The 26,167-nt window shown below is 45.3% G+C and overlaps 1 protein-coding gene across 1 annotated transcript in view; it reads right to left on the reverse strand.

The window, feature by feature from the left end:
* The window catches only part of LOC139928489 (ERC protein 2), a 150,301-nt gene that overhangs the window by 64,324 nt on the left and 59,810 nt on the right, over window positions 1-26,167 (reverse strand). The window contains exons 9-15 of the mRNA XM_071921060.2: window positions 25,387-25,575; window positions 20,607-20,648; window positions 20,275-20,468; window positions 19,928-19,933; window positions 12,218-12,317; window positions 8,486-8,638; window positions 4,183-4,343 (exon numbers count right to left, since the gene is read on the reverse strand). Of these exons, the coding sequence (XP_071777161.1) occupies window positions 4,183-4,343; window positions 8,486-8,638; window positions 12,218-12,317; window positions 19,928-19,933; window positions 20,275-20,468; window positions 20,607-20,648; window positions 25,387-25,575 (845 nt within the window). The remainder of the gene's footprint in view (window positions 1-4,182; window positions 4,344-8,485; window positions 8,639-12,217; window positions 12,318-19,927; window positions 19,934-20,274; window positions 20,469-20,606; window positions 20,649-25,386; window positions 25,576-26,167) is intronic.

Below are 26,167 nucleotides of genomic sequence, written 5' to 3' on the forward strand. Positions count from 1 at the left end.
GTGTGTGTGGGTGTGTGTGTCTGTGAGTGCACGTGTATGTACACATATTCGTCCATGCATACAAAAGTGTATGAAGAGTATGCTTGCATCTGTGTGCTTGTATACATATGTGTGTGTGTGTGTGTGTGTGTGTGTGTGTGTGTGTGTGTATAATTGCATATGTACCTTATCTACCTCCTTGCATACAAAAGTATATGAGCGTGTGCAAGTGTGTGAGGGTGTGTTTGCAATGCATGTGTTTGAATGTGTGCATGTGTGTGTGTGGAAATATACAAACACATATGTACATACTGTATATGCCTGCAACAGTGTACAGGCACATGCATATTTGTGTTTACATGCATGCGTGTGCATGTGTGAATGTGTGTATGCCCGTGTTTGCCTGTGTGTGTATATACAGTATATGTGTGTGTGTGTGTGTGTGTGTGTGTGTGTGTGTGTGTGTGTCCAGGCCCCTCCGAGAGCTCAGAGAGCGGGGACATGACCTTGCCAGTACAGCTGGTCTCTCTGTGTGTTTAGCCAGTGTAACCATGGCGATGGCGCCGTGCAGACAGGATGTCTACGTCGGGGATTTGAAAGTCATAACGTCGCTACTGCTCTAAGCTTCATTATGCCATTGGTTACTGTAACTATCCAACACAAACGGATACATGAACACAACTCATGGGCAGAATTGAACTTAGGGGTTACAGGTTACAGAGGTTATTCGTTTTCCAGTGTGGAAATTAGTTCTTCTGCCTTTAGTGTGGAGTTAATGATATAGGAAAAGGAGAAAGCATGAGATATATTTCACACATTTTGTGAATGTAACTGCAGTATCATATGATGTGCTGTAGGCGTATGTGTGTGTGTGTGTGTGTGTGTGTGTGTGTGTGTGTGTGTGTATGTGTGTGTGCAGGAGAGGGCACCAAGACAAAAGAAAAAAATGGCCAGCAACACTCCAGCAAACACACAGGAGGTGGATTCATTTAGCTCAACTCTCACCCACCCATCTCTCTCTCTACCCCTTCTCTACTAATCAGACTCCCTCCCTCCTCCATCCATCCCTCCCTTCCTTCTTCCACCCCTCCCGCCATCATCCCCTTCCTCCCTTCCTCCATCCATCACTCCCTCATCCATCCATCACCCCCTCCCTCAATCCATCCATTTTTTCCATCACTTACCACTTCCTCCCAAACGCTCTGCTACAACTTCACTTATTCTCTCTCGATTGTCTAACAGAGTCTCTCTGCACGATTTTCCTTCCATCTCTCAAATCTTCCACTTTCCCCCCAAGTCTTCCTCTCGAAATTCCCACTTTTTCCACTCCACATCTCTTTATGCCTCTCCCTCGAAGCCGCCGCTATCTTCTCTCTGCCCTATCTTCGTTTTCCATCTCTAAAATGTAAACAGAGATAATATCGGCTACATTCCCACTGTCTACAGGAGGATCAGGTTCAGTAAGCCACCGCGGTGTTGTGGCATGTAGTATTATCCCATTCAGACTATGGAAACATCTCAATGACTAGCTATTTAAAATGTCCAAACACATAATTTCTCTATTGTGCACCTACACCCCATGACCCTATAGACTTAATAATGACTAGCTCCTCTAGAGGCCATCTGTGTGTGTGTGTGTGTGTGTGTGTGTGAGTGTGTGTGTGTGTGTGTGTGTGTGTGTGTGTGTGCGTGAATGCTGTACAGTATGGTGGAAACTCAATCTGGTGTGGGGTGATAGAGCAGACCTGCACAGCTCCTTATACATCAAACATTCTGCTCTGTATCTCAAAAAGGCAAATATGAAAACACACACGCACACACATGCACACACGCACACACACACACACACACACACACACACACACACACACACACACACACACACACACACACAATAAGAGCTAGGAAACCCAGCGTACAGTGAGAGGATATTGAAAATGATTTTTTCCCCTCTTGTCTCTTTCATTAACAGTGTTGAAAAGCCAAGAGTCTGCTCTCTCTCTCCCTCTGGCTCACACACACACACACACACACACACAGCTCCACAGTTCACTGGGGAACGTGCTTCACATGGTTTGCTTCAGCTGGTCTTCTTGACAAATGCCACATTACAGTGGAGAGAGGGAGAAACTTGGCGTGCAGTCAAACTTCTCTCATGATTTCTAAGATTTGAAATATTTCAGTTTGTGTAGCCCTCACCCCCTCCATTCCATCCTACCCTCTCTCTCTCTCTCTCTCTCTCTCTCTCTCTCTCTCTCTTTCTCTCGTTCTGTCTCATTTTCTTCTTGCTCCCGCTCTAAACTCGCTTCCTCCCTGTCTCTCTCTTTCTCTCTCTCCTTACCTCTCTTTCTCTGCCCTATCTTTCCTGTTTAGTTTTCCCTGCGCTAACTTGGACCAGAACTGAGCTGTGGGAATATGGCCCCTATAAGCAGAAAGCCAAAGTTTGTGTAAGTATGTGCATGTCTGCAGACGTGAGTGATTATATGTGAGTTTCAGTGAGGTTGTGTGTGTGTGTGTGTGTGTGTGTGTGTGTGCGCGTCCTGCGTGAGTATCTTTGTGGCTTTTTCAGATGTAAGTCAGTCTCACGCAGCTTCGCCCGTCACAATTCAACAGTCCTTTAATCCTCATCATCAGTGACCCCAAACCCCTGCCTCCGACCTCTTCACACACACACACAACAGATTCAGGCGCACAAGCATGCATACACACAGATACAGGCACACACACACAGGATCCGATGCACGAAAGACCACACACACACTCATGCCCCCTATGCCCCCTCCATTAGCTCTTACCAGTGTAGACTTGTATTCAGTCTAAGTCTCGAACACAAAAGCAAAGAATCCAATCCACTTTGTAGCCATTTATGTCAACCAACCATCACACTATCCTTCTTTCTCATACAGCCTTCTAATGGTAATATGATAACGATTTAAGCCTAGTGCCAGTACCATACAAAAGTATCATTCACATGCCGGCTCCACAAGCATGTTCATAATTTCACGTACATACCTAGAAGCACGGATTGTGTCTGTATCATATGTAATGCATTTCCTCCGCTAAACATCCTCAGTAATGTTTGGATGGTGGAAATTGGAACAGACAGGAAGATGGTTTGTATCACACGTGCGTGTGCACACACGCGGGCATGGGCACTATTTTTCTCTGTCTCCAATACACCACACACACACACACACGGGCATGCACACAGACACACACACACATTCTTTTAGAGTTAGTGTGATCAGAGGGTTTTGCGAGGCGTAATGGATTTTAAAAGTAGTGTTTTCAATACATATGTGCCAGCCTTCTCTTTTGTACTGTACTGAGTGGCTGACATTAAAGGCATTTCTCTGCAGCACATGACAACCAGATATGCGCTCCATGCTCCTTCAATCAGAGCGCTCAAAGCAAACACACATGTAGCCGCTCCACTGACAGATCACTGAACTCACTCACACATTCATGCATACCCACTGACACACACTCACACATGGAAACGCATCCAGTCCTACACACATGCAGTTTTTTTTTTTATTTTTTTTGTTTCCTCCATCTCTGACTGTCTCTCACACACACAGTCATGCACATGGAAATGCGACCGCGCACACATTTGTCTGAACTCTGGCGGACCTGCTGTCCATGGCTCTCTGGGCTCCACCTGTCCTCAATAACTGTAACTATTCACAAGGCAGCTATAGACTCCTGCTTTAACACTCACCTCGACGCTGATGTCTATATAACACACACGCACAGATGCACAGGTGAGCACACACACACAACATAAAGACATATATGAACATGTGTAACATTATACAGTACACACAGATTTCTGTTGTAGCAACGGAGCCGCTGTAATGCCAGTGCAGTAATGTTTGCACATTACTGACTTAGCTACCTTGAAGTCTTTTTCTACTGACCAGAGAAAATCAGAGCCATGGATGTGTATGACATATGGATATTCTGACCGATCATAGTGCTGTTTATAGAGACCTGGAAAGAGTTAGGTACGGAGTGAAGAGATAAAAAGAGAAATGAAGATGCATAGATGAGGGAGAAGAAGGAGGAACTACTCAGTGGAATCAGTTGTAATGTCCTGCATGGTACAGGACTGGACACCACTGGCTTAGAGGGAACATTGGATATGTAGATATGTAGATATAAATATGTATGGATGGATGGCTGGATGTGAGTGAGACTGACTTCATCTCCAGTATCTCTTCCAGCTGTTTGCGTCTCTCCTGGCGCAGGCTGTTGAGGTGTCCGTCTCTCTCATGCAGAGACTGCTGAGTGGAGGACAGACGCAGCTTGGTGGTGTCCAGCTCCTGCCGCGTCTTCTCCAAGGCCCCCATCAGCTCCTCCAACTGGTCATGGAGACACACACACACACACACACACACACACACACACGCACACACACACACACACAGGGATCAATAGCATGCACATAACATCAGGTGAATATGCATACACATATACAGTATGTTCACACACTATGTGGTCACACAAATACACATAGCCGCATTTACATGGCCACATATACACTTTTATGCATGTGTTTATACCACAAACACATACATCCACAGATACACAGCGAGAGAGAGAGAGAGAGAGAGAGAGAGAGAGAGTGAGTGAGAGTGTGTGTGTGTGTGTGTGTGTGTGTGTGTTTGCACGATGCAGGCATCCGAGTTTCCTCCCCTGGATTTAGAATAAAGTGAAATGACTTCCTAAACACGGAAATGAATGACCGCCTGACAGCGAGGTGAAATTACCCGGGGCCAAAGGTCGGCTGAATGACATGGCCGCTGACCCTCGCACTGGAAACGAAGGTCGCATACCCTCACCTCTTCCCCTTCTCTTCTTTAACCTCTCTCCCTCTCTTCCTCCTCCCATTTCGTCTCATTCTCAAGTGTGCTTCCACTTCAGAGCAGGTGAGAAGGCTGTTCAACCCCTCAACTACATCTCCTCTACACACATGCCCTCCAGCCATGCAGGCCTGCATGCCCAACCTGCATGTCTGACAGACAGGATGTGACCTCAGGGCGTCATTATCCTAAGACAGGAAGTGTCTAATTGTCTAACAACAAGTACTGCACAATAGGATGCAGTCCTGGGCAGCCTTGTTAAGATGATATAAATGGAAGATCATGAGAATATTCATTTGTCTTTGTTCAATCGTGCCGATTTGCATATTTGTTAATAAAGATAATCAAACGATGGATTCTGGAGTGATGGATCTCAAATGAACAAAGGGAGGGAGAGAGAGGGAGAAGTGAAAAAAAAAGAGAGAGAGAGAGAGAGTATTAAGGGAAAGAGCTCCATGGGGTAGGACATGAAAAAAGGAATGGGCCTCTTTTATGAAGGGGCCAAATCGTTCACACATTTTCAGGACACCCTCCATCTCCGCCGTTTCTCTAGGTGTGTTTCACAGATGTCAGATAATGTGCTCACTCACTCTTCATGAATATCACATATGGAGATAGAGAGAGAGAGAGAGAGAGAGAGTGAGAGAAGAAAGCGAGAAATAGAAAGGAGAGAGGGGGAGAGAGAAATTCAAAGATGGTGTGAAAGTCTAACCGTGAAGCTACACCAGAGGGAGCGCGTTGCGTTGCCATCAGCATCGTGTCCACAGTGACAACTCTCAGTCTTAACTTTCTGGACAGTATCCAGTTCAATCCAATTCAAACTAGATGTCCAACTGTCCTAAATCACGCATTTAATGTTTGATGTCTGCTTTCAAGCCTCAAAGAACTCAAAGCCACCCTTTTTGTCTTGAAAGCCAAGGGTCACACACACAAATCCATTTACACCCACCACATGTCTATCAACCCCCACGCCCCAACTACAACCCCCCCCAGTCCCCCATTACTCCACCACCCAGGCTAGCCCTCACTTCACAATCACATCATTAATAAGGAATACAATGCATTTTAGTGAAATTAGGGACCTAATCAGCTTAGCGGTGAGCCTGTGCGTGCTAATTTAGCTCAACTTCAAGGCAAAGCCCCCCAGCCAGGCTAAGGCTCGCTAAGACTGGCCCAAAGCCCCTTTAGTCGCTAAGCTGATTGGGGGCTCAGAGGTAAGGGCCAAATCCCTCTTGTCCATTCGCGTCGGTGTTGCTGGTTCAAAGGCCTAGTTCAAACGCCACAGAGAGAGAGAGAGGGAGAGACGGAGGAACAGAAAGGGAGAGAGGGGGCAAGAGAGGGCGAGTGCAGACAACGGTGATTGGGTGAGACAACTTAAGAAGGCAGATGAGAAAGAATATGAAGGTTGGGACTCCAGAAAAGACAGCAGTAGAGCCGAGTAAAAGGCCAGAGATAGAGAGAAGCAGAGATGGAGTGAAAGACAGGGGGAGTGATAAAGGCTGAGTGGGGGTGTGAAGAACGGTGACCCGGAGCATTACCCATGCTCCATTTCAGCAGGTCAGGCTGATGGGAGACTTTCAGCGCATTACACATCATGAGACTGATTACTCCGGGACAGAGGGGAGAAGAAAGGAGAGAACCAAGAAAAGAGGAGGGGAAAAAATGTGAGAATATGAGTCTGGCAGGGCGCTCTGAAACGGTGCCAGGGTCAGGTGATGTTTCAGGAGGACCTGTCCCTCTCTCTGCACTCCCTCCCTCTCCGTCTGTCTCTCTCTTTTCTCCCCCCCCCTCTCTTTCTCTCTGGCATCGGAAGCGAGATTATGGCAGTTGGCTGATGACTGTAACTGCATGTTAATGGCGTGTTGACTCACTGCCTCCTTATGTGGTGACGCCATGTTGGCTCACTGCGTCGGTTCGATGTGTTGACAGCACCTAGCAGTGAGCATCGTGGGGATTGAGCGGCTCGAGTGCCAGGCGAAATGGGCGTCTTTCCTTGTGTCGACAGTGTGACTGCAACTCCGTTCTGGCTCAATATGTGTCAAGAACAGTCGCCAGTGTGACTGCATGCTGGCTCAACATGTTTTCTCTGTGTAGGGTCTGTGCTGGCTTGAAATGAAAGCAAGTTAACTATGGCTTTTGGGGTCAGTCTTAGCTTGTTGAGTGTTAACATGTCACACGTTAGTAACGGATTTCCCTGATTCTTTGGTCACACTCGGGTAAACCTAGGTCAGAGCTGAATCATCCGCTTCTATGCGTGCAGAAATCTATCCTTATGGACTTCACCATGGATGATAATACTGTTTGATAAACACTGGACCCATGCTGACTATTAGTCAAGCATGTAAAGTACACAGAGTGCAAGGAGGAGCGGATTAGAAAAACAAGCCACAGTTAGCATTGGCTCCCATCTAACGTGCTCTCCCACTGCCCCAGCTGCCAAATATATGCTAGTTTCAGCTTGTGTATTCTAAGCTAAGTTTGATCTTCTCTCTCTCTCTCTCTCTCTTTCTTCTGCTATGTCCTGCTCCACTCATCTCCTCTCCTCATCTGTTCAGCTCTCCCCTATCAGTTTCTGACGCTGTCCGAATGTGCGTGTATGCGCTTGTGTGTGAGAGAGATAGAAACAAGTGAGGGAAAGCATGTGTATGTTTGAAGCAAAACAGCCGCCATTCTGACTCAAAATGTTCATGCTCGCTCTAACCGCCGATTGCTCTCATATTACTTGTGGCAGTCATAAGTAATGCAAGGTCATTCTCATTCAAATGCACACTCACACCAGAAGGAAACACACTCCCATGCCCTGTTTCTCTTTCCCACCACAGACACACCTACACACACACTCACACATACATACAAACACACGCACATACATATACACACATTTGGACCCGCTAAACGAGGCAGGCAGACCGGCAGGCAGTCAGAAAGACAGATAGACAGAAAGACAGACAGAGTAAAAGGTAAGGTAACACTGTCTGAACTGTTTCCCTGTAGAAACAAGATCCAGAAGAAGGCAGCCTGTACTCCGTGCCTCATCACTGCAACCCTGAAGTCTACAGCTTTGTCCACAATTATAATGAATTCTGATTAGACATACACACTCACAAACACACACAGCGCACATGCACACAGACTCACAATATGTTAAACATATGCCCACATTTTGAAAGAGGTGGAGCATGCAACAGCAAACTGAGAGAGAGGCAGAAAATGAAAGGAAGGTGCTGGAAAATTTCAGTTTCAGTTTAGAATTTCGGTCTAGAGGGAAAGAACAAACAAGGATATGTTTAGAGAATGCTAATAACTGTATTACAAAGAAAAGACAATCAGCGAGAGGAAACAAAAAGCAATTATCCATTTTGTCATATGGGCTACATGATAAGAGGTTGAGGATTATTCATTAGCCATTGACTGCCTGCAGTTATACACTTAGCCACATGGAGGCGCAGTTCAGTTCCTCACATTCTCTCAATGGCCTTAGCTTTTCTAATGCAGGACCTGGGTGAGCTGATGGCAGCAAGTGTGACTGGCAATATTTAAGGTAGGTCAGGTTGCCTATGTAAGGATGTATGAGATAGTACGTGTGTGTGTGTGTGTTGGTGCATGAGCCTGTCCATCAGTGCGTGTGACATCATGTCAACCTGTCTCTGAGCCTGAGTGCGGGCGGCCTCCTCCTGCGCCCAGAGCGCCTCCCTGTGTGCGGAGGTGTTCATGCTCTCCCTCAGTGCCCTCTCCAACTCCCTGATCCGCTCCGCCGTCTCCCGCATGGCATCCTGGGAAGCCGAGGAAGGAAGCTGAGGGGTTTAGAGGAGGAGGAGGAGGAGGAGGAGGAGGAGGGGTGGAGGCACAGTAGTAAAAGCCAGGGAGAGAGTGTCCATCTTTGAGTACATTTTGATGTAAAAACTCACCACCAAAATCCTTTTACACTGGAAAAACACTGTCAAAAGACATGATTTGCGTAAAGGAATAATTATTTGTCCTTTGGCTCGGAGGAATCCTGTGCGCGAAAGAGAGAGACGGATGAAAGACTGGCGGAAGTCAAAAGCTGTGGTGAGAGAAGAAAAGAGACTTCCTTTAGAAGAGAGGAAAACAGCGGAAGACAGATGAGAGTGATAAGTGATAGAAAGAGAGAGTGTGTGGAAGAGCCATGACCTTGCTGACATCCATATGGGTGTGTGACATGTGCGTGCGCGCGCATGTGTGTGTATGTATGTATAGTGTGCGTGTTCACATGTACAGTGTGTGTGGCCTCTCTGACACCTACGGTGAGTGGGGGAAAAGGATCCCTCTCCACACTGGGTGATGGAGCTGTGAAAGAAAACATTGGACAGAAATAATAAACCCTCCGATCCCGTCTGTCTCTCTCTCTCTCTCTCTCTCCCTCTCTCTCTCTCTCTCCCACTCCTCCTCAGCTGACTCGCCTGCAAGTTCACACGTTCACACTTTTCTGGGAGCAGTGCAGAAGTCTTGGAGTCACGGGGACAAGGACACACTTTAAAATAGGTGTTCAAAATGTCTATCCTTGTCTGTTTTGTTAGAATGACAGGTTCAAGTTTAAGTTCCTTTGATTGCAGCCAGACGGATGCGTAGATGTTAAAAATCCAATGATCCACAGCCGACCAAAGACGCATATTCAAAGTCAATAGTCAATAATTGGGGTTCTTCGTCCAAAAGACGATAGCCAAAGGGGGCTAATTTGCAAGTGACTAAAACAACATTATCTCCGAGTGTGATGGAAATAGCGCCAATTCAGCCAAATCACGGGCGGATGCTTGTGGCTCGTCACGTCAGCACGACACAGCTGGAGGTGAGCGACAAACACACCCACACACACACGTACAGAGGCAGGCTGTGTGCGTCAGCAGTCCGAAGCCGTAATTGGATGTGACAGATGGGCAGTAATTCGATGCACCAGCATCAACAAGCACTGGTCTGACCCCGCCCCACAGAGACAGAAACACACACACACACACGTGCACGGGCACACACACACACACACACACACACACGCACACCTACGCACCCCACTGAGACAGAGGCTGCCACCGCTGGACCCCCGAGAGTGAAACCCAACCAGAGAGCTGTGTGTGTGCGTGTGCGCCCATGTGTGTGTGTGTGTGTCTGTGTGAGTGTGTGCATCTGTGTGTTATGTGGGTCAGTTAAGTAACAAGAGAAATTTGCTGGCTTTCAAGAATACAAAGAATGAAATGAAGGTCTGCAAAGAAGAGTAAGTGCAGAGAGATAGAGAGCGAGAGAGATAGAGAGAGACAGAACGAGAAAGATAAAGAGAGCGAGATAGAGAGAGAGAGAGAGAGCGAGAGAGAGAGGGGAGAAAAGGAAAGATAATTGCCGCCGCAGCGCCAATCATCACCTCATACCCTGGGGAAGCCTCATTATAAAGTCTGGCCCCTTCTGGTTTGATGGAGGGATTATAATCACTAAAATAAACGAGTGGGGAGTGAGAGAATGCACATTTCCAGCAGCTCCACACCTCGGATCCCCTGCTTCACACAGACACACACACACACACACACTCCCGCCAACCATTCACTCACACTGCCTGACCCAGGCAGAAGTAGACATCTCTCTTTGTCTCTGTCTCCGTCTCTCTCTCTCTCTCTCTCTCTCTCTCTCTCTGTCAAAAAGTTGCAGCCTCAACCTCTGTGTGTGCTATTTCATGATTTTGATGTTAAAAAGTTTATTATGTGTTTTAATGTAGGGCCAGAACTTTGGTACACACTTTCAGTGAAGTTTATAGAGTGTGGGAAAAGGCTTTGGGCCAGTGAAAAAGCCAAGCTGCGATTTATCTTCTTCAATTGTTCCCAGAGAAAAAGAATGGGCTTCCACTATCCGCATGGCTTCAAACAGAGGGAGAGCACCGAGTGTCGCTGATGCCTCTCCGCTACAGGGTGGGGGCAGGCAGATAGCGGAGGGATAAAAGGCCTGTGCGAAGGTTTGAAGTGAACATTTCCGATGTGTGTTTTCTCTGTGTTTGTGAAGTGCAGCGTGGCGCGATGGAGACGATGGAGCGGAGAGATGCTATCTCTTCATCCCACATAAACTCTGCTGGATGGATGGAGGGAGGGAGCGATGAAGGAAGGCCCTGTTTGTTTGTGTTTACCCTCCGAGCGTGCTGTGTTCCTGATGGACCCGGAGATATGGAGAGAGAGAGAGTGAGAGAGAGAGAGCGAGAGCAAAAGAAAGAGAAAGCAAGATAGAGGCCACAAAAGAACCCTATACTGCTGAGCGAACACAATATACAGACTGTATATATTGTATAATATCCCAACTGTCTGCTCTGATACTAGTATTGCTTGGTACAGTATTAGCATGGAATACATACCTTAAAACACAAATTCAACCACTTTCCGAAACTTTCCATCCTTTCCTCTATGGGCTTCATCTGTCTCCCTGACATCTATCATGCTACTCCCTTCCATTTGTCCCTTTATCCCTCTCTTTCTTTCTGGCACCTCCCTTCACATTTCCTTCCAGGTTGTAGCAGTATTAATGTGTATAACCTTCTACTCGGGAACTGTTTAGAAGAGGAAATAGGATGTTGGATGCTGCCTGCCAGCACACATATAAATAGCGAAATAGTCCTACAAAAAAGCAGGCTGGTCCGAGGGAGAGAGAGAGAGAGAGAGAGAGAGAGAGAGAGAGAGAGAGGAATGAGGCCTTCTCTATAGCTGGCAGAGAGGTACAGAGAGGTGTACTCTACTTCATCTGTCCTGTGGGAATAACCTGGCATGGCTGCACTCTGAGCATATTAACACCTTAGCATAGCTCCACAGGCGCACTGAACACACACACACACACACACACACACACACACACACACACACACCTAAGCAGGTATATGTCTATACAGCTCATATCACTTGTGGATAATATATCAGAAGAGAGTGCTTCATGATTCTCTCTCCCCTGCCTGACGAGGCCCAGTCCTTCGCTATTCCCATCTGAGCCATTATGCCCTCCGCTGCCGGCTGGCGTATGGAGCTGATTTCTGCTGAACTAAATGCCTGTCTCTTCCACTTAGGACCGACTCTGTGATGCACTAAGGGAGGGAGGGCAGGAGGCATGAAGGAGTGGAACGGGGCTCGGCCCAAAGAGGAGAACGATATAGAGAGGGAGAGAGAAGATGGAGAGAAAAAATGGAGAAAAAGAAAAGCGAAAGGGGAAAAAATAATGCCACAGCTGCCGTGTGAGGTACGGCTTGCCAAAGAGACGACGAGGAAAAGAAGAGAAAAGAGAGGAGGAGAAAGGAGGAGTTTGAGCCAATCTGCACTCCACGGGATGAAGAGGTGATGAAGAGCTAAATTAGAGGCCAAGGAATGTACATACACGCACACACACACACATGCACATACACAAACCTGTGATAGAGAGTGTGGATGTCCATCAGTCAGGCCATCTTTCCTCATCTCACCTGGCACCGTCTGCTTCTGGATGTTAGGAGACTTGATTTGCCTTCAGATAGAATGAGATGAAGAGATGGATGACAAGAGGTAGAGAGAGGCTCAGTAGAGGAATGTACAATAATAATCGGAATAATGGCCTATAATAGTGGTCTGCAGTTGTAGCCTCATAAACACAATATGATCATGGTTAAATGTATATAAGTAAATATTCATGCACACACTCCAATATACAATGGCCCCATTTTTACTTTTCATGTTTATTCTTTGTGTTCATCTGTTGAGACAGTTTCAATGTGCGGTGCCTTTGTTGAGGAGAGTTCACTACTGTAGTTAATGTTAAATCTGGTATTAAGATCCATATTGTACCACAACTATACAGTAAAATGTTATATTTAAAACAAAAGAAACAAGGCCTGCATATTGGTGGTCGGTGTGGTATCATACATGGTGGAGCTATGTACAGTAAGGCAGACAAGCACAGAGACTGTGCCTGTGTCTGGTCTTAGGAACATGGCAGACTGGGACAAGACAAGACTTGACCGATGTGGCTGAGACACTGCTGTGTAAATCTCTCAACGACAACACACACACATACACGCACACATACACAAGCACATGCACACACGCAAACACGCACACAGACACACGCTCATTCTCAAAAATACATAAAACATGCAAGAAGTACTGTTGGCTTACGGAAACACAGAGGCAGACACAAGAGTGTTCTTCAATAAATACATACACACGAGTATACAGAAACCCACAGAAACAGCCACAGAAACAAACACACACACACACACACACAGTAAATCTGCCATCAGTGTTGTGCATTGCTGAGGTGTTGATTACAGAGCTAACCCATGTATTAGCCAGCTAGGATGGCTGTGTTTTTACCTCCACGTTAAGAGCTGCTCCTAGTCATTTACCTAACACACCTGAGAACTACTGCGCACACACACACACACACACACATATGCATGAACACACACAGGAACACACAAACACAAATGCACGCTCACTGGTAGACAGACACACAAACACACAAAAACACATGCACACGGACTGGCAGACACACACACACACACACACACACCTACACTCATACATTCAGGCAACCTACACATACACACAACCTACATACACACAATACTACACACAAACACACTCCAAATAGAATAAAAAAACACTCTTTGAGCTCTCAGTTTGGCCTTGGCACTTTTTTTTTTGAAATGCAAAGAAAATGCACAGAAAGCTGACAGTGACAAATTAGTGCTTAAGAGAACCCTCCAGCACTGTAAACAGGCTGTGACCAAGCAGCTGCTAAACCGCCCCACATTATTATTCCATATCCACACTGGCCTGTTTACTCTGGGCAAAACCTACAAGCTGCCCCCACATATGGCCAAATATTTGCTGTCACAGCCTTCAGAATGGTGTGTGTGTGTGTGCGTGTGTGTGTGTGTTAGCTGTTATGAGTGATGTTGGTGTGTAATTAATATTAGATATAACTAACAAGCTGATGAATAAGTTAGTCACACACATACACACACACGCACACATAAACACACACACACGTACAAACACACACACACACTCACAGACACTAATATAAAAATAACGGTAGCTTTCACGTCCTTTGAGAAAATCTTTGTTATGATAAAAGGAGACAGTGCATGAGGGGAGTACTCAACATTTATATCTGATGTTAGGGTTATTCCATCGGCCCCAAACACACACACACACACACACACACACACACACTTCTAATAGGCCAATAGCTTCGGTGACAGAGGAACATGCTGCTAAATATACTGTTCTAGACCTGCTTTTATGTAATGACCTTTTGTTATTTGTTTCCGTCCTCCCTTTTTATAGTCACTCCTTGTTTCTATATTTCTTCTTTTATTGATTCTCCTGTTGATTTTATGTTATTTTTTTTAATCCTTTGTAACTGGGTTTCCAAACGTGCTATATAAATACATTTGAATTATATTATCCTTATATATACACACACAGACACATAAGGAGTAGAAGAGCCCTTTGCATTTATACTTGTACTGCGTATCAGTGATCTTTAGTGTGTGTGTGTGTGTGCGTGTGTGTGTGTGTGTGTGTGTGTTTGTATAAGCTAAGAGGCATGTCCGTGGAGAACAAACTTGCCATGAGGGCATATCAGCTATCAAACATAGCCCGCTACTGGCACAGGTGTATAAACTAGCAGACTGCTTAGAACGCTGGTCCCTTTTGATAGCTGATACACCCCCATCGACCCATCAGGACAAAATGAAGTGTTTAGACCAATGTGAAGGCCAATGAGGGCACATAGTGTGCGAGTAAGTAGTGGATGGGATGGGGAGGGCTGTGTGTGGGGTGAAAATATGAAAGAGCGCTGAGATTTATTAGTTTCCAAATCAAGCTAATCTGTTGATTTATCAAACTGAGGAAACTCGCGGAGGGAAAACAGTCTTTTATTGTGGTGACATTTCTTAGAAAGATAGAGTGAGCGAGACGGAGGCAGAGAGAGGGAAGAAAACGAGGGACGGATGGAGAGAGAGAGAGAGAGAGCACCGTGCACGAGGCCAGTCGGTTCTTAAACTGAGCGTAATAAGTCATTTTTCACATTTCCTCTCGCTTCCTCCATCTGGAGCGCTCCGCACAGCCGCCTTCCAACACAAGCAGCTCCGCTTTATTTCTGGCTGTCAAAGCACGGCTCTGTTTTTTTTAACCGTGTATTTCTCTCTCTTCTCTTTCTCTCTCTCTATCATTCTTTTTTTTTCTCTCTCCCTCTCTCTCTTTCCCTTATCCCCTCAATATTTATTTCCTCCTTCTTGTTATTCTCTTTCTTTGTGTCTCTTTGGGGGCGAGAGGTTAGAGAAGCGGGCTTGAGACTGGAATGTTGTCGGTTCGAATCCTTGGAGCAGGTGGGAAAATGTGGGTAGAGAAAGCGACTGAGTTACGCTCTACTGCCGAGGTGTCCGTGAGCAAGGCACTTAACCCTCGACTGCTCCGGTGGAGTTGCTCATTGGCCAACAGTGGAGGCATGCGGTCATACTGGGCAGCTCACAGATGTGAATGTGTGGAACTGTATGAATATAAATTAGGGCGTTGCTGGAAAAGACCATGCACGCTCCATCAACTTTCCCTGGGTAAATAAAGGTTAAAAGGAGTAATAATAAAAAAAAAATTAAAAATCCCGATTTCTATCACTCCTTCATAACTCTTAGTCCTTACTCTCTCTCTTCCCCTCTTCTTTTAATAAACAGCAGAGTGGAACAAAACCCTCTGATTTCAAGCAGACAGGGACAGGATCTGATCTAAACTACGATCTGAATTAAACGAATTTCATATTTTCTCTCTGCAGAGCGAGAAGAGGAGGGGGACAGGCAGGAGAAGGAGGGGAAGGAAGGGGGGAGGGGGGGGGGGGGGATACTGAATTATGAAAGTGTGGCGTGAGGCAGTTGGGTCAACACTGGGAGTCTGAAGTCTTATCGGAGGCGCTCGTCTAGATGGAGCGCTGAGAGAGCCATACAGAACGACTCTGTTTATTACTGATAGATGCTTTATGGCATTTAGACATGTCTTATCGCAAGACAAATACTATTTCCCTGTTGTGTTTATGTGTGTGTGTTTGTGCGTGTGACTGTGTGTGTGTGTGTGTGTGTGTGTGAGAGAGAGAGAGGGAGAGAGAGAGAGAGATGGTTTGTGTGTACGCTTGCATGCATGTGCACACGTGTGAGCACGCACATGTGTGTGATTCATTGTATGCACTGTATTGTCTGTGTATTAGAGATTTGTGTTATGAAGCCCCTCCTCTGCCTCTGCTGGGCTTACTACCAGGTGTAATCTGTCTATATTTCTACTGTACATAGGGGAGTAGACATGTAATGTTCTAACCTTAAATGGCCATTCACACTGTCTGGAACACCTGCAAATGCAAATACATACAGCAGTGCACGCCGTTTACAAATATTATGCATGTAGAATTATTATCCACATAGACTTTAGAGGGTGCTTTCAGGCCGGTTTGTGTGTGTGTCTGTGTGCGCAAATGTGTGTGTTCAAACGACCGATGCCAAATGCTCAACATCTGGATTTCGGTTATGGTCATAAGACTGGGGTGCAAAATGATGTGCGTGTGCAAATGCTTGTTTGTGAGTGTATGAGTGTGTGAATATTTGTCAGCCAAGAACCAGGTATTCGTCCCAGCCAGTAGATTCTTGCCAACCTCAACACCGAGCTCCCATTCCCCTCAGCCTCACCCCGAAAACACACGTGCACATACACACACGCAAACACCGTGCACACACGTACACGTATATGCACAACCGCACACGCACAGAGACACACAGACACACACACACCTCCCTTTTCCTGAAACCCTCCCTTACATACCAGAGTGCTTACCACGTCAATAGTTGTGATATGGTGAGACTGGGAGGCTGATATATTTATCGAAGGTTAGCCCTCGCATAACCGCAGAAACCATCAAAAGTGTGCGGCTAACACCAGGAAGGAGAGGACAATATAAAACGGTTCCACTAAATGATATAGATCCATTTGGGGGGAAAACAGAACACAGGTTTTCTATTCACTCAGTAATATGAAAAATACTGTACAGATGGTGGTAATCTAATTTAATTTTACTGTTTTGAAATAGTTTTCTAATAATGTCCATGGTTTTACTTCCATGCCAGCAACCATTTTGTAACAACAGATCTCACATTCCTGAAATGGTGGATGCTTCATTTTGGAATGAAACTCTCAGATATGTTTACTAACTCCTGAGCTTTGCGGCTCATTAACGCTGGCCGTGCTCCAGATAGGCCAGGATCCATGTGTATCCACAATCGCAGAACTCATCCTCTTGTACTTTTACACCATTCATTAGCATTGTTACCGGCTGCATACATTATAGAAACATGACGCAGGGGAACACAGTGTTTCTTAATTGAACTGAGAACGCATAGCAACAAGATTAGAACTCCCCACTCCCACAACGTTAGGCTAGGAAAATGATCTGTTTCCCATCTTGCTCTGCTGTATCTATACTAATCATTGCAAGACATCAGCACTCATCTGCTAGCAACCAGCTTCCAGTGCTCTACTTGCCAAGTCTTATTGGTTAGCATAAGCGTTGATTGTGTGCTGATACAGATGCTTTCCGTGGTGCCAACATGCTGTTAGATGTCACTGATCACTCAGGCAGATTAGGTATGAACTGCATGTACACAAATAAATGATGCACCAACCATAAACTAGCTAATGTTATCACTGATGGCTTTACCTCATTACAAGACCTAAGGTATGACATAGCTGTGAGCCTCCCCTTTGGTTCAAGGTATTTATTACCATGACCTGCTGGCTACATCCACCCTGCCTCTCTGCTGTGTTGCCAACTGGATGAGAAAGTGTCTATTTCCTCATCTGTTCCTCTCTCTGCCTCTCTCCCGGCCCAGATAGTGGTTAATAGGCCATCTGATGGAGTTCCAACAGAAACACTCTGATTAAAAAGACATCGATCCTCCGCCCAGACACATCTCACACACTCTTACACAGAAGCCCATTCAGCACGCAGGCACACTCATCCGCCCAGAGACAAACACACTCTCTCTCTCTCACACACACACACACACACATATACAACATACTGTACACACGCAATGATTCTTGCATGCTCAATTTTCCATCTGAAATTGCTTTGTTCCATCAAAATATCCCATGAAACTGTGACAAGATGATAATAACAACAACTTGATACTCTTGTGATCTCTGTAGGGAAATTCTCTTTTCTTTTGCCCTATACAAACGTAGACACATACATTGTAGTCTATGTTCATGTGCTTATAATTTCAAACACAAGAGATCTATTCTATACTCTATTCTATTGTGTTCTACAATGCCCAAAAGATAAAAAACAAAATCCACTGAGAGTGGAGTTAAAATTGAATTAAATTTTAAATCCGGTGTTTTTTGTTGTTAGTTTTGGACATCTTACTACCTGGATGACTGAAATGAACCTACACAGACGATAAGTGCTCTACAATGTTTACAGTAGCAGTGTGTGACTACAGTGGATCCTCCTGTGGAAACCTGCTGACCTGTGTGTGACCTCTGACCCGTGTGTGCTGACCTGAGCGGAGGGGTCAGACTGATAGGAGAGACCGGCTGACACTAATGAGACAGCGGACTCAGCAAGATGGACGAGCTGAGGAAAAGAAGCCCTTCCAACACTCATGTCACACATACATAAGCACAGCACCCACGGAGAAACACACACACGCGACACTTGAACGTTAGCAGACACAACTGAGACACATACAGATATGATACACATGCAAAAACACACACACACACACACCGACACAGAGAGTAGACTGTGCGCACAAACTCAGTGGGAGCTACTGTATCCCCAATTATAGTTGATGCTCATGCGTTCCCACAGAGTTTGAGTCAGCACACAGTTTCCATGCCAGAGTGGAGAGTCTGTAAAACGGGTAATGAATGAGGCAGGAAACAGTGTTGGATCCAGCACATTCAGCCCATCCAGATCCACTCGAAACCATTCAGAACCACAGCTAGCGTTAACACACCTGATGGGGCCAATGTGCTGTAAAGAATAGTCGTTCTTTTCACATACGTTTTGCACACACATGGCCCTCCTCTCTGCAGTTGGAGATCCCCCACTGAGAAACTATCCACTTTCACTGTGCACACACACACACACACACACACACACACACAAACCAACACACATCTCTCTCTGCCACACACACATAAGCTCAGATACACTGTATGTACACATGCACACACACAGTTAGACATGTGCACACAGCGTACATCTCTCTCTCTCTCTCTCTCTCTCTCTCTCACACACACACACACACACACACACATACCTCTGCCTTGGCACCGCACACCCACTCATTTGGGTACATATACACACCATGCCAATCCATAAATCAGATGATAATTGAGTAGCACTATGCCAGTAATAAACAGAGCAGTATAAACAGCCAGTGTTGCTCTGTCTGGGCTGGATACGCTACCTCCCACTGGCACGCCGCTGGCTGCCTGCCTGGCAAACTAACACACACACACACACACACACACACACACACAAACACACACACATGCATATACAGTGTGCATTTACAGTAACTACTCACACACATGCAGAGATACAAACAAAACCACTTATCTAGCATGCACACACAGACACATGGAAAAAACACACACACACACACACACACAAAGAGTTTAACACAGAGCATGATATGAGGAAACACAAACATGCTCACTCATGATAGCAATGTGATATGAAGTAGCTTTGGGACGCACTGCACTCAACACAACACCCTATATGTCTCCAGCGATATAATTCAGGAAACATATAAAATCTATCATTGTTATATAGCTTTGACAGGAATGAGGACCGTGATTGTTTGCCGAAAATGCATCGTACATTTATCATCCCACAGGGGCGGTCAAATCTGAGCTTGCTGGGAGTCAGATTTGAGCCAAAATGCCCCCAGTTTCCAACTTTATACCTGGGAAAGTTTGAAACCAACCGAACAGTCACGGCATGATGTCAAGACTTCATGGACAGTGTAAGCATTATTTAGATGGTATGTTTAACAAACACACTTAGTAACTACTCACCCAGGTCTGCAGACAGTGACACACAAAAACAAATGATAAGACATTTAATTAACCAAATGGTTAAAACCACCGCCCGATATACATAAGTCACAGAATGCATTTGTGATTACATCAGACAAAAAGCATGACTGCATGGAAGTGGTCTCAAGTGCTGGGAGGACACAATCTAGACAGTTTATGTCTTGTGGATTACTCCTTTATAAATAGAGCACTTAGGAATGAATCAAGATCTTACAAAGCTGCGGTCATGCAAGGTTCAAGCATATGTCGCTCGAAAGGACGCCGCTCTTTTGAGGACACCCAGTTGGAGTGTTAAAATGGATGTTTCTGTTTTTTTTAGCCCTCACCTCTCCAGATCGGCGATCTTTTTGTCCTTGCTACATCTGTCCATCTCGGCGTCCCTCAGAGCCCCCATTAGCCTCTCCACCTCGGCCTGGGACTTCCCAGATTCCTCTCTGTAGCGGGCCACTTCCTGCTCCAGAAGCCTCAGACGGTCTGTGATGTCTGGACACTTCCTGGTGGCTTCTTCTGCATTCTGGACCTTTGGAGGCCACAGGAGACAGAGAAGGAGGTTGATACACCGGAGTACAAAGACAACTACAATATAATGTATGTATTATGAGGTAAGTAATAATGCACATCCAAGGCTCAAGGCATAAAATAATATAAAATAACCTACCATGGGGCCTACTGCTGGCAGCCCGTCTACTTTGGCAGGAATCTTGATTTTAGTACACAATGGGACAGGAGAAGATATATGGGTAGAAAAAAATAAGAACATATATAAATATGGTAATAAATATATTTTTCATCATATTGCCCATTAGGTCTGAAAGATTGTCCATGGACAATTATACAGGGTCAGATGTGAGATCATCCCCCATGGGTGGACTTGAGGCCCGAAGGGTAAGGTAAACCAATCCTGAATCTGTGGTTAGGGTCACAATCTAACTGAAGCAGAACCAATCTCCACCCTCATCCGCTCTCATCCCTTCATCATCCCCCCTTGTTGCTCCGCTCCCTTCTTTTCTGTGGTTTGCTTCTATCAGTCGCCTCCCCAGGGCGTCCTTCGCTTAGAGTTTGGAGTTTAGTCATTATCATTATAAAATTACCGTCTCCCTCTGTTTGCCTGCGATTTTATGAGACCACCAAACATCTCAATTTTTTTTCAAAGTCAAATGTTGAAAACAGAGACAGGGCTGCAGTGATGGATTCTTTCTTCTCTGAGAAAAATATCCCAGAGGAAGTTTGTAACCTAGAATTATCTTTCTCTCTCCTCTCTCTTTCTCTTGCTCTTTACCTCTCTCTCTCTCTCTCTGTCTCTAGTGTGTTTGTGAAGATTGTTTAGCTTGTTGAGACAGCTGAGGCCACTCGTTTAAACATCATCAAGTGAGTACTAAGCGCACACACGCACGCACACACACACAAGCACACACACAAGCACACACACACACACACACACACACACACACACACAGAGTACCGTAATATAGTGTCAGTTCTAGATAAGTCTGGGACCGTACATGTAGCTGTTTTTGAGTCTGTCATTAGAAAAACCCCAAGGAGTGTTCAGATGTCTGTTAACTATTACCACCAGCCAATCTGAACAAACACTGCTTGCCAATCATAACAATCCCACCAGATAAACAAAATGCACAAGTGGGGCCCTGCATACAGGAGATACAGCCATGGGCATAGCATATGGAACACAACAACTAAATGATTTAGGGGTCTTATTCCTTTCTATATAGATGCAGGCATGTATGATGGAGAATGGTGTCGCTTAGCAGGAACACAATGGTGAATGTTAAAATATAACATCCAGTAACGGCATGGATGGACTTTGATCATAGACTCTGAATCTGATGTTTTGTCTGTATGTGTGTGAGTGTGTGTGTGTGTGTACACAGTATTGCATATACAATATATGAGCCTGCATGTGACCTCGTAGAGCCCCATAAGCTTGTGTCCCCGTGTGTGTATGCACACGTGCACGTGTGAAGGATTAAATCCTGTGCAACACGGGGAGCGCTTGGCCCTCTGGGATGGCAAGCAGAGCCGATGTTTACCTCGTCCTCGCCCCCCATTACCTCCACACCTAGCCCCCCGCACACGTCCACACACATCAAGCCCAATCTCAGCCAACGCAAAACGCATTAGGCCTAAGTGGACTGGAGTTTGTTATGCTCTTCTAGTGGAAAACACAGACGGGAGGAGAGCGCTGACTGAGAGGACGGTGGGTCCGACAGGAATTTGTGATATTATGACAGCAGGGGGAAGGTCTGTAAAGATACAGTTACATATATGGTCATTGAAATTACTATTATCATTCCTGGAAAATTCTCTGAAGTGTAAATATCACAAATGAGTTAAATATGCGTGGCCACCAGGCCCCGCTTTGGGATATCCAAACCCTGGTCAGAGGCTGCCCGGCAACACTGAGGCTGATTGGGTGTTAGGGAAGACAGAGAGACATGAGAGTGGTGTAGCTGAGCAATATCAATGAAGACTTAAAATAAAAGAAAGGGAATATCTGTCTCTCTAACTCTCTCTCTTTCAGGCTAAGAGTGCAGCCGATCTCTATATGTCACTGTCAGGGAACTAATCAGTGATTGATCGATCTTATCTCTAAATTATCATTTGCCCCTGTGGGACTCATATCTCATCAAGCTCTCTATCCAAACACATTGGAATGAAGTGCTGAGAGAGAGAGCGATGAAGAGAAAAACAACAAAAAAAAGAAAAGGCAAGAATTTGGGAAGACATCAGAGAGGGCCGTCCGGTCTGAGAAGACCACCATAGGACTCAGTGGAGGCGTGGTGCCTGCTTGCTGATTTAAGCCGACCCTCTCTGAAAAGGTCACTGCCTTCCCTGAGCTTCTTTATGGCCAAACTGCGTTTCTCTTTGAAGAACTACATCGGAGTGTTTGCTTCTAGGAGGAAGTTCTTTATTAACCTAGGAATCAACAAATACTGTTTTATAGGAAGAGGATGAGGATGCAGTGAAGTCAACACAACTCTCAGGTCAAGATAAAAACCTCCCTTAACAGCATGGCTGACTCAGTCATACAAACATCTGCAGATACAGTGAGTGGGCCACTGTGTGTACATAACCTGTCGGCAAACACAAACTGCATTCGGCTTGATGTGGAGCGCCGAGGTAAAAGGCTACACATCAGCGCTGTCGGGTGAAAACCTTGTAACTCCATTTTTGGTGATTTTCATGTTTTAACTTCAATTGAAGGAAAACTCAACCAACACGTGAATTTGCAGCACATTTTTGGAGACATTTTGGTTTTCATATGTTTCATAGGTGTAAAGTGTTTTTTTCACCTGTCAGTACATTTGTTTCACTTGAAAACTTAATTTCGCAATGCAGAGAGACAATTCACATGTCATTGCACCAAAATTCACATGTGCATTTTTCACATGGCTCCACTATAGGTTGAGAAAATTCTACAAGCATTGGATTTATGAAACCTTTTCTTGAAAAGTTTACAAATTTGGAAACGTGATAACAGCTGATAACAGCAGTATTCTAGTTGTTGTAACTGAAGTACAGGTGCCAGTCAGCATCAAATCATGTCATACACTGCTCTGTGGCCTTGCGGGGTGTGTGTGTGTGTGTGTGTGTGTGTGTGTGTGTGTGTGTGTGTGTGTGGTAGGTCAGGCTGATTAAAGTCTAATCTAAGGCAGCATGTCAGCTCACCTCTGGCCCACTGGGCATTACAGCTTCACAACCTCTCACACTCCACTGCACTACAATAGGATCAAACACACCAACACACTCACACTTACACACTCATGCATGATGAGAACACAGACATGCACACACACATACACATGCACACACGTGCACACACACACACACACACACACACAGACATGGACACAAACACGGAGACAGACACAGACACAGCAACACACAGACACACACACACACAGTCTTTTATGTGCCTGCGTGCATGCACAGACAGATACACACACACAAAAACTCATATAAACACACAAACATTATCTGTCTTTTTGAAGAATCTGCAAGTTTACATAACAGGCCTGATTGCTGCCGAGTACACAAAATAGTCCAATTATGGCAACACTTCTGTCAGAGTGTGCATCTGCTTGCTACAAAGAGCTATTGAGCTGCTGTCCCTTTCATGTGGTGCCGCGTCAACATTCAACAAGATATCATTTCAGAGGAATGAGATGTGTATGCTTTTTATGAGTATAAAAGAAAACATTCTCATAAATTCTGGCAGGGCAAGAGTCTGTCCTGGCTTGTAAGCCTGGGAGAGGAAAAAGAGAAAGAGAGCGAGGCCTCTGACTTGGCACCCGAACAGGGATGGAGGGATCTTTTACATCCATAAATCACTCTCTCTTAATTCATCCCTTCATCCTGCGGAACAAAGTAGTGCAGGCAGGCCCTTTGCTGGGGAGTTGCTAACAATATCGCAGATGCACACAGGGAGGTAAGAGAGAGAAGAATTACTTTTACTGTAGATGTTAGCAGTGTAAATACAGGGTGCAGGCGGCCTATTACAACCACTGCACAGTGGCTGTAAAACTAAATTCTTCTAATTCTTTTTGTACAATAAAAAAATAATTATAAGTGTGATGTTTGTTTGAGGTATTCGACAGTAAAAGGATTTGAGAAAGGCGCGCTTTGTTATTTGTTTTATGATGTGTGTGTGTGTGTGGTTTGGAGTATGGGCTTATTCTAGAGCTTGGGACAAGTGGTACAGCATGTGCGAGTCTGTTATGATGTGGATGAAGATGAAATATTGATGACTGCGTGTCTCTGCACATATACCAGACTGGCAATCATGAGTGTGTACAGTTTGCACACACACATGCACACCATTACACCCCCAAAATTGCATCCTCTTACCACTTACTGTCAAAAATTTGGATAACTAATTGCCTTGCCTGTACGCCTCTGTGTGAATGAACCAACCAAACAGTGTCCAATGTCGTTGTCACCCTTTTTCTCAATAAAACAGTGAGAGTAATGCCACCCAGATGATTTAAACTTTCCTGCCGTCTTTCATTTAAGTTAACTTAGTGTGTCTTTGTGTCAGCTGAGAGGACAACAACAAATTCTGATGAAAATGAATCACAGGATGAGGGTGGGATATAGTTTCAATCTTCAAAAGTAACAGTTTCTTTTTAGATTGATAGCTAATATTGTTACTGAAATTGAAATAGTAATTTGTCACATTAATTGTTGCTGAGTAAATTACAGTAATAATGTTATTAAATGTGTTACTGTGTAATAATATTGGTGCAACATGTTAGCACACAGCCCTGCAACACACACCCACACACTTTCTAATGGCATCTCTCCCAACTTCTCTTGTTCCTGTTCTTCCATAGTTACCATTATATCTGCATCCAAAACATTCATTAAACTGCTCAACACACACACACACACACCCCTCCTGTCCCCTGCCCCATACTGACCTCTATGTCAGGCCTGTGGTTGGGGCTCAGGCTGGGGTTGGTAGCCTGGCTCTGGGACAGGTTTTGGGGCTGCAGGGCTGAGAGTCTGTCCTTCAACTCCAGGTTCTCCTTCCTCATCAGCTCCATCTCCTCCAGCCGAACCCTGTCCTCCCGCTCCCTCTGATCGCGCAGATTCTCGATCACTCGCTCCTGAGATGAGAAGAGAAAGAAAAAAAAAGATAGTTTGGAGAGGAAGAGTAAGGTAAAGGCTAAGACAGCTACCACTATCATCTGCACATCTACTTGTTCAGATTTAAGAAAGGTGATAAAATGGCCGTTAAAGTGTTGTTTTGCCTCCCATTCTCACACAAGATTGTCAGCCATGTTGGATTTCAGTCCTTCACTCATTGTTGAGACTGTTGAGCCAGTCTCTCACTGAATATGCTAGCCGGCAGTACTGCTTTGCAAAGTGAGGCCAAAGACAAACTCATAAAAGCCCATCATAAATAATACTAGTATAAATAATAGCAGGAACATCAGAGCCAAGTAGAACACAGACAGGGAGGGAAGAAGAGAGGGGGTGAGGGACAGAAAGAGATTTATTGGAGAGGAGATCACTTGTTAATCACTCCACCTTACCTACTGATAAACCAAGTTGGAATATTTACATCATAATTTTCTCTATTCTCTAATCACATCGGACGGCGGGAGGGCCAGGGCTTTGGGCATTGGCTGGAGCCCAGGTACAGACCACGGGTGGCAGAGCATGCAAGGTGTGTGTAGTAGGTGTGTGTTCAGGTGT

The sequence above is a fragment of the Centroberyx gerrardi genome, chromosome 14, assembly GCF_048128805.1.
Source record: "Centroberyx gerrardi isolate f3 chromosome 14, fCenGer3.hap1.cur.20231027, whole genome shotgun sequence".
In the NCBI taxonomy this organism is placed as follows: domain Eukaryota; kingdom Metazoa; phylum Chordata; class Actinopteri; order Beryciformes; family Berycidae; genus Centroberyx; species Centroberyx gerrardi.